The sequence below is a fragment of the Thunnus albacares genome, chromosome 16 (genome assembly GCF_914725855.1).
Source record: "Thunnus albacares chromosome 16, fThuAlb1.1, whole genome shotgun sequence".
NCBI lineage: Eukaryota > Metazoa > Chordata > Actinopteri > Scombriformes > Scombridae > Thunnus > Thunnus albacares.
In genome coordinates, this window is record NC_058121.1 from 29,994,732 (window position 1) to 30,007,096 (window position 12,365).

Below are 12,365 nucleotides of genomic sequence, written 5' to 3' on the forward strand. Positions count from 1 at the left end.
GTTTTAACCTGTTTGAACTGTTTCCTTACGGCAGCAGATAAATGTGTTGACCTTTGACCTCCTGGTGATGATGATGATGATGATGATGATGATGGTGATGATGATGATGATGATGATGGTGATGATGATGATGATGATGATGGTGATGGTGATGATGATGATGATGATGATGGTGGTGATGATGATGATGATGATGATGATGATGATGATGATGATGATGATGATGATGATGATGATCCTGCAGGCGAGCAGGAAGTGAGTGAAGTTAAAGGACAGCAGCAGGAAGCTGAACACAGATCAGCAGACTGACGTTAACACTCAGCTGACAGATAAACAGACACCGTCCAGGTGCATTATGGGAAACGTAGGATCCAGTGTTTCCTGACTGAGACCCGAAGATAACAGATCTGATCAATTCAATCAATTAATTAACAAGCAGCTGCCGTCAGAAAGAGCAGCAGTGTAATAATAATAATAATAATAATAATAATAATAATAATAATAATAATAATAATAATAATAATAACAATAATAATAATAACAACAATAATAATAACAATAATAATAATAATAATAATAATAATAATAATAATAATAATAATAATAACAATAATAATAATAACAATAGTAATAATAATAACAATAATAATAATAATAATAATAATAATAATAAAGCTCTGATAATTAATGTAAAGTCACAGAAATTATAATGTGTTTATATGCTTCAAAGACACATTTCTATAAATAATTAAATATATTGTTTAACCAACAATAAAACCTTCAGCAGCTGATAAACAAACAAACAAACAAACAAACAAACAAACAAAGTTCAGTTATTCAGCATTAAAGAAACAAGACGGTTTCAAACATTAAACACAATAAAAACTCATTAATATGAAAGAACTTCATATCAACGTCATTTATTTACTGGTTTTACTGGTTTGTGAGTCTGACTGACTGGTATCATTGATCGACACGCTGCTGATTGAACCTGTTTCTGTCTGAAGGATGTTTGTGACCTCTGACCTCTGACCTCTGACCTCTGGGGTCAGTCTGTTGGACCAGCTGCATCAGAAGGATCCGGGTCCTTGTTTGAGGTTATTGATCGACCATCAGGTGTCTGTGGGATCAAACTGGTTTGTTAGAAGGTTTAATGGATTCTTTAATGTCTCTGCTGGTTCTGGAGCAGACGGACCAGTTCTCCTACTGGGAGGAACATGAAACCAGTCTGACTGTGTTCAGACCATCAGAGAACAAACGGCTTCGTTCCTTCTGCTGTCAGAGACCACAGCGTGTTTGTTACTGGTGTTACTGGTGTTACTGGTGTTACTGGTGTCTGACATGTTGCTGCCTGCCTCTGAGGGTCTGACTGAACCTGAACCTGGAAAACAAGATAAAATAGACAGGAAGTAGATTAATCTGTAAACTACAAGAATAAAAGTCACAGTTCAGTGTAAGACCTGATCCAGACCTGATCCAGACCTGATCCAGACCTGATCCAGAACTGATCCAGACCTGGTCCAGACCTGGTCCAGACCTGATCCAGACCTGATCCAGAGAGTCTGGATGTTTCATAACGAAGCAGCAGATCAGTGATGTATTTAAACCATCAGTTCTCTGACAGACAGGAAGTGTAAAGATCTGAGAACTGGACTGATGTGATCCACTTTCTAGTCTTAGTGAGGACTCGTCTGGTCCACGTTACAGTAGTCGAGTCTAGTTTATAAATCCTTTAATCCTTCATATATTCTGCAGCTGATGTGTCGGCAGGTTTATTTTCTCCTCTGGTCCCTAAACACACCGTTTCCTCCCGCTGTGATGTCATCATCAGAGCTGATAACGTTCCCTCCGTATCAGACACGTTGACATCTGACCTCATGAAGGACTCATTACCCATAATTCCCTCTGCTCTTTTCCTTTTTCCCTCTAATAACTTCCTCCTGGAGTGACTCCTCCTCCTCTCTGCTGTAAGAACTCCTCCTCTTCTTCTTCTCTCCTCTGTTTAAAGCCTGGCTGCAGTTAAAGCTGTGTAGATGTGTGCAGATGTGTGTAGATGTGTGTAGATGTGTGCAGATGTGTGTAGATGTGTGTAGATGTGTGTAGATGTGTGTAGATGTGTGTAGATGTGTGTAGATGTGTGTAGATGTGTGTGTGTGATCTGTGCAGCGTTCAGGCGTCTTTGAAGTTTTGGGGAAACTAAAGTTTTTACTGTCTGGCTGATTTTTTTACTGCGAGACAAAGTGTTTCAAGCGTGTTGTGAAGGATCGTTTTGGAGCTGATGGGATATCAGAGGAGCGTGTGGCGCATGCTGGCCGGAGGAGGAGGAGGAGGAGGAGGAGGAGGAGGAGGAGGAGGAGGAGGAGGAGATGTGGCCGTGGTCAGGTGTTTTTGTTCAGAGGAGGAGGTGAAGATCTCCTTCAGGAGCGTCGGGAACGAGCGGCGGCTGAGACGAGTCTTCGTCCGCCGCTGGTTCGGTGAGTGGCTGCGGTGCGGCGTCTGTTGTGATGTCAGAGGGTTTGTGGTGATGTCATCAGGTTGTCTTCTTGTGTCATGTGACTAAATGATTTTAAACTTTATTGAGTTATAAACTGACGTTCAGACAGTCAGAACCGTTTACCGTCTGTTCCTGTTCAAACGTGTATTTTTTCAAACCGACCGCTGTGGAGGTCAAAGGTCGTGTGTTTGTGTTTGAATATAAACGCTGCGCTGTGACTGGCCGGCTGACTCTCATCTTATCATGTTTAAGTGGCTGCAGCCATAAATCCGCTTCCTGCTGGGTCAGTGAACGCCTCGCTGACTCCACACTGGCAGGAAGCCAAGACAGCTAACGGACGAGTGTGTGTGTGTGTGTGTGTGTGTGTGTGTGTGTGTGTGTGTGTGTGTGTGTGTGTGTGTGTGTGTGTGTGTGTGTGTCCGGTCTGAAGTTTGAAATTGTTTTGATTCAAACTGCCGACACTTTTGAACACTTCTGTTCACTTTTTATTAGTTTTTACTCTAAGTTTGACGTATCAAACAGGAAGCAGCTGCGACTCTTCAGCCAACATTTATTAACAAAACGTCCATCTGGAAATACTAACATGTTGTATTTGAACACGTTTGACTCAGTACATTTACTCAACTACAGTATTTAAGCAGGTTTGAGGTACTTCTACTTTACTGCAGCTGATGCTACTTTATACTTTTTACTTTTTATTTCAGCAAAAATCAAAGATTAGAGAAAAAGTCCAAAAACTGAAAACAGATTTGTGTATCAGAACTTTGTTTTTTCTTCTTTCCTCTCCCATTAATCATCTCACCACCCCTCAGATTTATCTGCTGACCCTTTGGAGGGGCCCGACCCCTAGGTTGGGAACCACTGGACTAAACTAGCTAACTGTATATAAAGTAGTGTAAACTAGCTCCACCTCCAGCAGCTACAACAGTAACATGCTGCTCTAACACTGATGCTTCACTATTAATAATCTAATGATGTCATATATAATAATATATCAGTCAGAGGGACCAAACCACTACTTTTACTGCAATACTTTAACTACATCAAGCTCATAATACTTATGTACTTTTACTGCAATACTTTAACTACATCAAGCTCATAATACTTATGTACTTTTACTTGTAATGGAGTATTTTTACATTGTTGTGTTGGTATTTTTACTGCAGTAAAGTGTTTTAGCATCATGCTAACGTTTGTATGAATCTTAAAGTGCAGCTGATTCATTAAAGCAGGTGAAACTTTGACCTGCTGGTGGCGCCAGAGATCAAGTCATTAAAGGGTTCATGTTCTGCTTTTAGTGGTTTTCTGTTATTTATTTATTTAGCTCTGATGTCGGATGTTAAACAAGGTCAAAGTTCAGAAACTTGAGGTGAACGTCTGTAGTAATGCTGCCTGCAAGTCAAAACTCAGGGCTTCAACCTGCTCCGATGCTTCATATGTGGCGTTTTTTCTACCTTGCTGACATCAGATCGTCGCATATGCTCGTAAACAGCCGTTTGTTCTGTAGCCTTGGTTGCTAAGGTGGTTGCTAAGGTGGTTGCTAAGGTGGTTGCTAGGTGGTTACTAGGTGGTTGCTAAGGTGGTTGCTAAGGTGGTTGCTAAGGTGTTTCCATGTGTTGTTCAGCTCCAACATGTTCGGATGGATTTGAGAAGTTGACATTTGGAGTAAAGAAGGAGAAGAAGAAGTGAAATCCTGCTACTATAGTTTGTTTACGTAGCCTCCGGAGCCGGAGGAAGCTTCCTGAAAGCTGACCAATCAGAACAGAGTGGGCTCATCAGGAGGCGGGCCTTAAAGAGACAGGAAGCTAAAACGGCCTGTTAGAGACAGAGGCTGAACTGAGGGGCTGCATAAAGGACCAGTAGAAGATCAATAAGGAGTTTTTATTCCAGTAGAGCCCCAGAATATAAATATAGAGGCTGGAGATGAGCTGAATATGTTTCCTGTAACGTTCGTCCTCTTGAGTGTCTGAAGCAGAGAACATGACGACGCTGCTAGTTTTGCTAAAATCATTTCCTTACAGAGAAAAATAATTTTCTTGTCTTAGTTGTGAATATGTTTGTTGCTCCACTCTAAATGTTTATTAATAATATTGTTATGAATATTTATGTTGTTGTCTCTCTGTCTCAGGTGGACTTTCAGTCTCTCTGCTGTTCAGATATTTAGCTAAACCTGAGGAGCAGTTAGCCGGTACGTTCGCTAACACCGACTGAACCCACACAGCGGCCATGTTGAGCAGCGCTGAAGCTTCATATTAGCTTCAGACTGTGGATTTTATCCTCCATCACTTCCATTATAAGGTCATTATGATCTTCTGATGGTCAGTATGAGCAGGAGGAATGATTACAGACAGAAACACACTGACTGATGGTTTAATGACTTTACTTTGATTCCTTAAACATTTAAACACTCTTCATGTCAGATTGTTTCACTCGGTGAATAAATACAGTCAGACGACGCCTTAGTTTTCTCAAAATGGCCGCTGTGTGACTAAAACATGAGAACCAATCAGAAATCAGAACCGTGAATGAATCTAATCAATCGGTATTGATTATTTGATGTCTGCTGATTCATCGACGGAGTGAAAACAACCTGAAACTCTCTCAGGTTGTTTGCAGACGTGATGATTCACCGTCCCGACGGGACCAAGAGTTTGACTTATGTCGTCATAGTTTCGGCTCACCGCTGTGACATCACTTCCTGTTTCCTCAGCGGTTACAACATCAAGTCGTCTGCTGCAGGAACCTCACGACTTATACAAACATGACTGTGCAGAAATATGTGAAGTAATAAACGTTGATTGCGAAACAGCCGTCAGACTGAAGAAGACCAGTGAATGTGCTGAAAGCTGAGTGTCAATCAATATTAATTATATTAAATGTAGCAGCGAGTTGTTGTTGTTGTTGTTGTTGTTGTTGTTGTTGTTGTTTTGAATACTGTTTAACATGAACTTTAATCACATTAATGATGTTTATCTGCGCCGGTTTGATTCCCGACCTGCTGACGTGTTCGGTCTGACATCATTACGATGACGTCATCACAGCTGATCACACCTGTCACCTGTCAATCACCCCCCCCCCCCCCCCCCCCCCCCCCCCCCCCTCAGAGTCCCCCCGTCTGTCCATCGCCTCCATCAGCAGTAATGAGCGCGCTCCGTCGGCGACACCCTCCGACTCCTCTGACCTGCCGTCGTCGGGGCAACGCCCGGTGAGCCTGATCTCCACGCTGTCCTCGGGGTCGGGATCCTCCCGAGACGACGTCGCTCAGCCGCCACCGCCGCCCTCGCTGTCCTCCGATCCCGACATCGACCTGGACCTGAGCCCCGCGGAGGGCGAGCAGCCGTGGCCACGCCCGCTACCTGACGGGAAGGGGCGGAGCCTCGACCTCACGAACAACAACAACAACGACAAAGAGACGACGACGACGACGAGCCGCGCCTCCAGCCGCCGCCAGCAGCAACAGGCGTCGCCGTTCATCGCCAGGAGCATGGCGCCCAACCCTCAGCTGACCTACCTGGACCGCGTCGTCATGGAGATCATCGAGACGGAGAGGATGTACGTCAGAGACCTGCGAATGATCGTAGAGGTGAGACGAACATCCGCATCAATCAATAAATGTTAAAAACGTCTTCGTCCCAGTTTCAGGATGGAGAATATTTCACAAATTAATGAAACAATTAATCAATTAACAAAATGTTTTTCTGTCGATCAGCTAATCAGCTGTCATGTGACCTCAGCAGACTCAGATCAGTTTCTACATCAGAGTCGACCTTCTTACAGTGTTTAAACTACATCTCCCATCAGCCATCAGGCTTCGGTTCAGTCTGCTCTTTAATCCACATCAGAGACTGAATATGTTTAATACTTTAATGTCTGCAGAGTTTCTGGCTGCGATGCCTCCCGATCAAAAACACGCTGAAGGAAACATTAACGACAAAAAACAAACAAAACAGTCTCTGATCTCTGATCCAGAACAGATAGTTGATTAATCAGTTTCAGCTCAAACATGACAGTAAATTTAACATCTTTGTGTTTTTGACTGTAAAAACTAGAAATCTGAAGACGTTTCACATTTTATTGACCAATTATTAAAGTATTGATTATAAAATAATTGGTAGATGAAGTTAAACTGCAGCCGTACAGATGAGTCCCGTCAGGAAAAAGTAATGAAACATAAAAGCAGCAGAAACATGAAACATGTAAAACAAACGTGTCAACAAATCAAATCATAAAACATTAAAATATGAAAATATGAAAATATGTTTCTAGAGTTTAAAGTTCTGACTGAAGTGAAGAAATGTTTTGTTAAACAGAATTAAAGATGCTGTAATGACAGAAACATGAAGGCTTTGATGAAATGTGGTTATTGTGTCCAGACTTCAGACTCAGTGACTCCGACTGACGTCTCGTTCAGACTATAATTAACTGGTTAAGACGTTCTGCAGGATTAACGGCTTATGTAACAGTGAGGATCACAGATAACCTGAACCTGCAGGCTGCCGTCCAAACTGTCCTCCAGACAGAAAACAGCCGGAAAACAGCCAGAAAACAACTAGAAAACAACTAGAAAACAGCCAGAAAACAACTAGAAAACAACTAGAAAACAACTAGAAAACAGCCAGAAAACAACTAGAAAACAACTAGAAAACAGCCAGAAAACAACTAGAAAACAACTAGAAAACAGCCAGAAAACAACTAGAAAACAACTAGAAAACAGCCAGAAAACAACTAGAAAACAACCGGAAAACAACCAGAAAACAACCAGAAAACAACCGGAAAACAGCCGGAAAACAACCGGAAAACAACCGGAAAACAGCCAGAAAACAACCGGAAAACAACCGGAAAACAGCCGGAAAAAGTTAAACATAGAAAAAATTAAAAAGAAAATTATTTCTTAATAATGAAAAACGTTAAAATATGAATTTCCTCTGATGTTAAAAATAATAAACTTACATTTCATATAGAAATGAAAAGGAACATAAAATATAAATAAAGCTGAATTACATTTATTTTCAGGTTTAATTAAAACATTAATAAGATTAATTACACATTTTTAAAACTTTAAATGTTCAAGTTTAAGATCAGCAGAAACAAACTGAAGTATTGATCCAGTGATCAGATTACTGATGACATCATCAGTCTGCCTCCTGCTGGACGAGCCGAGACATGACAGGCAGCACAATCCCTCTAATGTTTCTACTGTTTCTAATGTTTCTACTGTTTCTACTGATTCTACTGATTCTACTGATTCTACTGTTTCTACTGATTCTACTGATTCTACTGTTTCTACTGTTTCTAATGTTTCTATGATACATTTATTTTAATTTTATACTCAGTCTGTTGGTAGTGATTGTCACTGATTGATCCCCTCAGGACTACCTGGCTCACATCATCGATCAGTCAGACTTATCGATCCGTCCGGAGCAGGTCTGCGCTCTGTTCGGAAACATCGAGGACATCTACGAGTTCAACAGGTGAGAAAAACAAACGTCCCTCAGCTCGTTGTCCAGTTCAGATCTTTTCTCCGTCTGTTTGACCAAACGTCTCATGATGATGATTTGTTGTAAAGTTTTCTCAGGTTTCGTTCGCGGTGCTTCAGGTCGGAGGGTGAGTTTGTTTCGCTGCTCGGGGCCTCCCGGCTGCTCGGCATGCTGTGTGGTTTGATGTGTTCAGAGTTCACACAAACACAGAAACGTCCTGAAATCCTGCAGAACTTTAAATGTCACATCAGAGTGTGCAGTGATGCAGTGTGACGTTCAAGTCCTCTGAATTTCTCTGGGCATTTGGAGTTTTTAACAGTTTGGATGTTTTACAGGCTGACTTCAGTGTTTTAACTCTGTTTGATTTGACTTCTCGTAGGACGACAATAAATCAATCAAGTAAATTGATTATTTCACCTACTTGTGGAACATGACAAAATAGAAGAGGACATTTTAATTTACTTATAATTTCACTTATAATATTATATTCTCATTTTTAATACTGATATTCCTCCACAGTCTGGAGTCAAAAATCAACATTTATTTATTTATTTAAACTGCGGCGCCGCCTGCTGGACAGGTGACGTCACTACAGTCACCGAGAGGATCAACAGGTTGTTTCCCTGCAGACATGTTGGTGTAAATAATCAAAGCTTCAGTTTCGGGGTCCTGCAGACTCGTTGTCGTGGTTTACGGGGACACGAGAATAAAAACAGTCAGTTAACGTCATCAGAGACAAAATCACGTCGTCCTTCGAAACTACAGAAGATTTAATTTGGTTTAATAAATTTATCATTTATAACATGAGCATCAGGAGACCAACACATGGTTTTATATGAACGATCTGTCAACCAGAGCTTTCCATCGTATCACATGATCTTCTTCAACAGATGTTCAAATTTACATTTCACATTTTTTTATCATTTAATTCTTCTTCTATTTTTTTTCATCAATTTTAAAAAAAATCTGTTTTCAAGCTTCATATTTTAACTCCATCTCCTAAAAAAGATCATGTGATCTGACTGAAAGCTCCTGATTGGCCCTTGAGGTGAGATTGTTTTTAATCGTTTCATTTTTACGTAAATATTTCAAACAGTGGAGATGAAGTGCAAACATGTTGTTGTTGTTGTTGTTGTTGTTGCCGTCGTCGTCATGGTGACGGTGTTTCCTGTTCACAGCGAGCTGCTTCAGGCTCTGGATCTGTGTGACAACGACCCCGTCGCCGTCGCCAGGTGCTTCGTCATGAAGGTGAGAAACTTCATTAATAATATTTTGTTATTATTAAAAGTTTATTTCCTCCAAATAATCGTTTATCTTTGTGACCTCTGACCTTTAGTTAATATAAGTGTAATAACTTCTGTGGAGCTGAAAGACTGAAGGATTCGTTTTCTAGAGATGAAACATGTTTTTGTGATCAGAATATAAAATATTAAATATTCTCCCATTAAACCACAAACAGATTCATGTCAGAAATATGATGATGATGATTTTCTTCGTCTCGTTTCAGAGCGAATACTTTGACATCTACACGCAGTACTGCACCAACTACCCCAAGTGAGTTACAGCCACACTTCCTGTTGTTTCTTACAGCTGTTTGTACCTGTTCACACCTGTTTAACTAGTTCTTCTTCCTGTTCACACCTGTTTAACTAGTTCTTCTTCCTGTTCACACCTATTTAACTAGTTCTTCTTCCTGTTCACACCTGTTTAACTAGTTCTTCTTCCTGTTCACACCTGTTTAACTAGTTCTTCTTCCTGTTCACACCCGTTTAACTAGTTCTTCTTCCTGTTCACACCTGTTTTAACTAGTTCTTCTTCCTGTTCACACCCGTTTAACTAGTTCTCCTTCCTGTTCACACCCGTTTAACTAGTTCTTCTTCCTGTTCACACCCGTTTAACTAGTTCTTCTTCCTGTTCACACCTGTTTAACTAGTTCTTCTTCCTGTTCACACCCGTTTAACTAGTTCTTCTTCCTGTTCTCACCTGTTTTAACTAGTTCTCCTTCCTGTTCACACCTGTTTTAACTAGTTCTTCTTCCTGTCTTCATTTGTTTAACTAGTTCTTCTTCCTGTTCACACCTGTTTAACTAGTTCTTCTTCCTGTTCACACCCGTTTTACTAGTTCTTCTTCCTGTTCACACCCGTTTAACTAGTTCTTCTTCCTGTTCACACCTGTTTTAACTAGTTCTTCTTCCTGTTCACACCCGTTTAACTAGTTCTCCTTCCTGTTCACACCCGTTTAACTAGTTCTTCTTCCTGTTCACACCCGTTTAACTAGTTCTTCTTCCTGTTCACACCTGTTTAACTAGTTCTTCTTCCTGTTCACACCCGTTTAACTAGTTCTCCTTCCTGTTCACACCTGTTTAACTAGTTCTTCTTCCTGTTCACACCTGTTTAACTAGTTCTTCTTCCTGTTCACACCTGTTTCAGTTCGGTTGCAGCTCTGACGGAGTGCATGAGGAATAAATCTCTGGCTAAGTTTTTCCGGGAGCGTCAGGCGTCGTTGAAGCGTTCGCTGCCTCTGGGTTCGTACCTGCTCAAACCTGTTCAGAGGATCCTCAAATACCACCTGCTGCTCCAGGTAGGACACCAGCACACCTGATGCCGTGAATTTGTTTCAATAAATGCGTCGGTCAGTGGTCAGAGATGAAGTCAGAGAGCGTTCAGCTCTGTTTAGACAGTCTGGTTTCTGATTGGTCCATAGTGACATCTGCAGGTATGTTTACATGCTGTTTAATGTTCACAGCTGAGCAGCTAATTAGCTACGTAGCTGCTAATTGACGTTAGCGCTGAATGTTTGGTGGCTCGTTCAACAAGCTGACGTGTGTTGATGTCTTTAATTAGATAAGAAGGAGACTTTAGCAGGAAGCTAACGTGGGTTGTTGTTCCTGCAGGATGCTGTCAGATGACAGAACAACATGTTATCACTTCATGCAGATTTGATTTGCTGTTTTTAAAAAGGACTCCAACGATATTTAATCAGATTAATGTATTAATTAATGTCTTATTCCTAGTTTAGCTTATTTTTATTTTCAACATTATTAAACTCTGTTCTGTTTAAATGTGTCTCATTATAATGTCTTATACGTCTTCTCTTCATGCCTTTTGATTTATGTAAAGATCTTGTAAAGCCTTGTTGGTGAAAGATGTTATACACAAATATAAATATATCTTTTTCCACAAAGGAGAACGCAGGACGGATGATCTACAGAACAAATGTGTTGCTGTTGGACAAAAACATGACATTTCATCTCAGTTAAAAGAAAAACGTCTCCTGTTATTAGTCTGACTGTACTCACTGATGATGATGATGATGATGATGATGATGATGATGATGATGTTTAGGAGATAGCGAAACACTTTGACCCGGAGGAGGAGGGCTACGAGGTGGTGGAGGAAGCCATCTACACCATGACAGGAGTAGCCTGGTACATCAACGACATGAAGAGGAAACATGAACACGCTGTTCGACTGCAGGTCAGATATATATATATATATATATATATATATATATATATATATATATACTTCAATAGATATATTTATATTTGATCGGTTGTTGATGGATCATTATGCTTTGATCTGAAGCTTCAATATAAACATGATGTTTCTTATTGTGAGTTTAAAGCCTGTTTAAATGTCTGTGACTGAAATGCTGCAACATCAGCAGTGACTTTTTATTTTTATAGTGGTTGGTCAGTTGTAATCTGTTTTTATCCTGTAAATATATTTTAATCTATACAGAAACCTATTAAAACTCCTCAGTAAACAATATTACTGTACATGATGTCAGGTTTGATTTCTGTCAAACTAACTAAGGTACAACATGTAAATATCTGACCTGTGGGGCTCCGCAGGGCTCCGTCCTGGGTCCTCTGTTGTTCATTCTGTCTCTGCTCCTCTTGGGTTGTAACATCAGCCGTAGATTTACAGATCATTTGTTATTTTATACTTACATGAAAGAGAGAGAAAATTGAGCCTGTCAGACCAAACAGAGGGCATTACAAACCTGTGACATCTTTAAAACACCCTCAATAGATCTTCAGACGGTTAACGACATCCAGTGACGACGTCTTAACACAGCAGATTAACAAGAAGAAGTTCTGCACTGAATTGTTTTGAATAAAATAAAAGTTTATAAAATAAAAACTAGATGAAACTGTTTGTGTCTCTGAATGTTTTGTGTTTTTTCTTTTCTTCAGGAGGTTCAGTCTCTGCTGCTGAACTGGAAAGGTCCGGACCTCACCACGTACGGAGAACTGGTTCTGGAGGGAACCTTCAAGGTTCATCGAGCCAAAAACGAGAGAACGCTCTTCCTGTTTGACCGCATGCTGCTCATCACCAAACGCCGCGGAGAACATTACGTCTACAAGACACACATCTCTGTGAGGAACA

The 12,365-nt window shown here is 40.6% G+C and overlaps 2 protein-coding genes across 4 annotated transcripts in view; both read left to right on the forward strand.

Moving 5' to 3' along the window:
* LOC122965688 overlaps positions 1–12,365 on the forward strand; it is a gene marked incomplete at its 5' end in the record, with an annotated part of 164,309 nt that overhangs the window by 100,450 nt on the left and 51,494 nt on the right. The gene's annotated exons all lie outside the window — the stretch shown is intronic.
* The window catches only part of LOC122999424 (pleckstrin homology domain-containing family G member 3), a 41,536-nt gene that overhangs the window by 14,268 nt on the left and 14,903 nt on the right, over positions 1–12,365 (forward strand). For all 3 annotated transcript variants that reach the window (XM_044376339.1, XM_044376338.1, XM_044376340.1), the window contains exons 3-9: positions 5,599–6,077; positions 7,865–7,965; positions 9,150–9,219; positions 9,479–9,525; positions 10,401–10,551; positions 11,316–11,447; positions 12,173–12,355. In XM_044376339.1, coding sequence (XP_044232274.1) covers positions 5,599–6,077; positions 7,865–7,965; positions 9,150–9,219; positions 9,479–9,525; positions 10,401–10,551; positions 11,316–11,447; positions 12,173–12,355 — 1,163 coding nt within the window. The remainder of the gene's footprint in view (positions 1–5,598; positions 6,078–7,864; positions 7,966–9,149; positions 9,220–9,478; positions 9,526–10,400; positions 10,552–11,315; positions 11,448–12,172; positions 12,356–12,365) is intronic.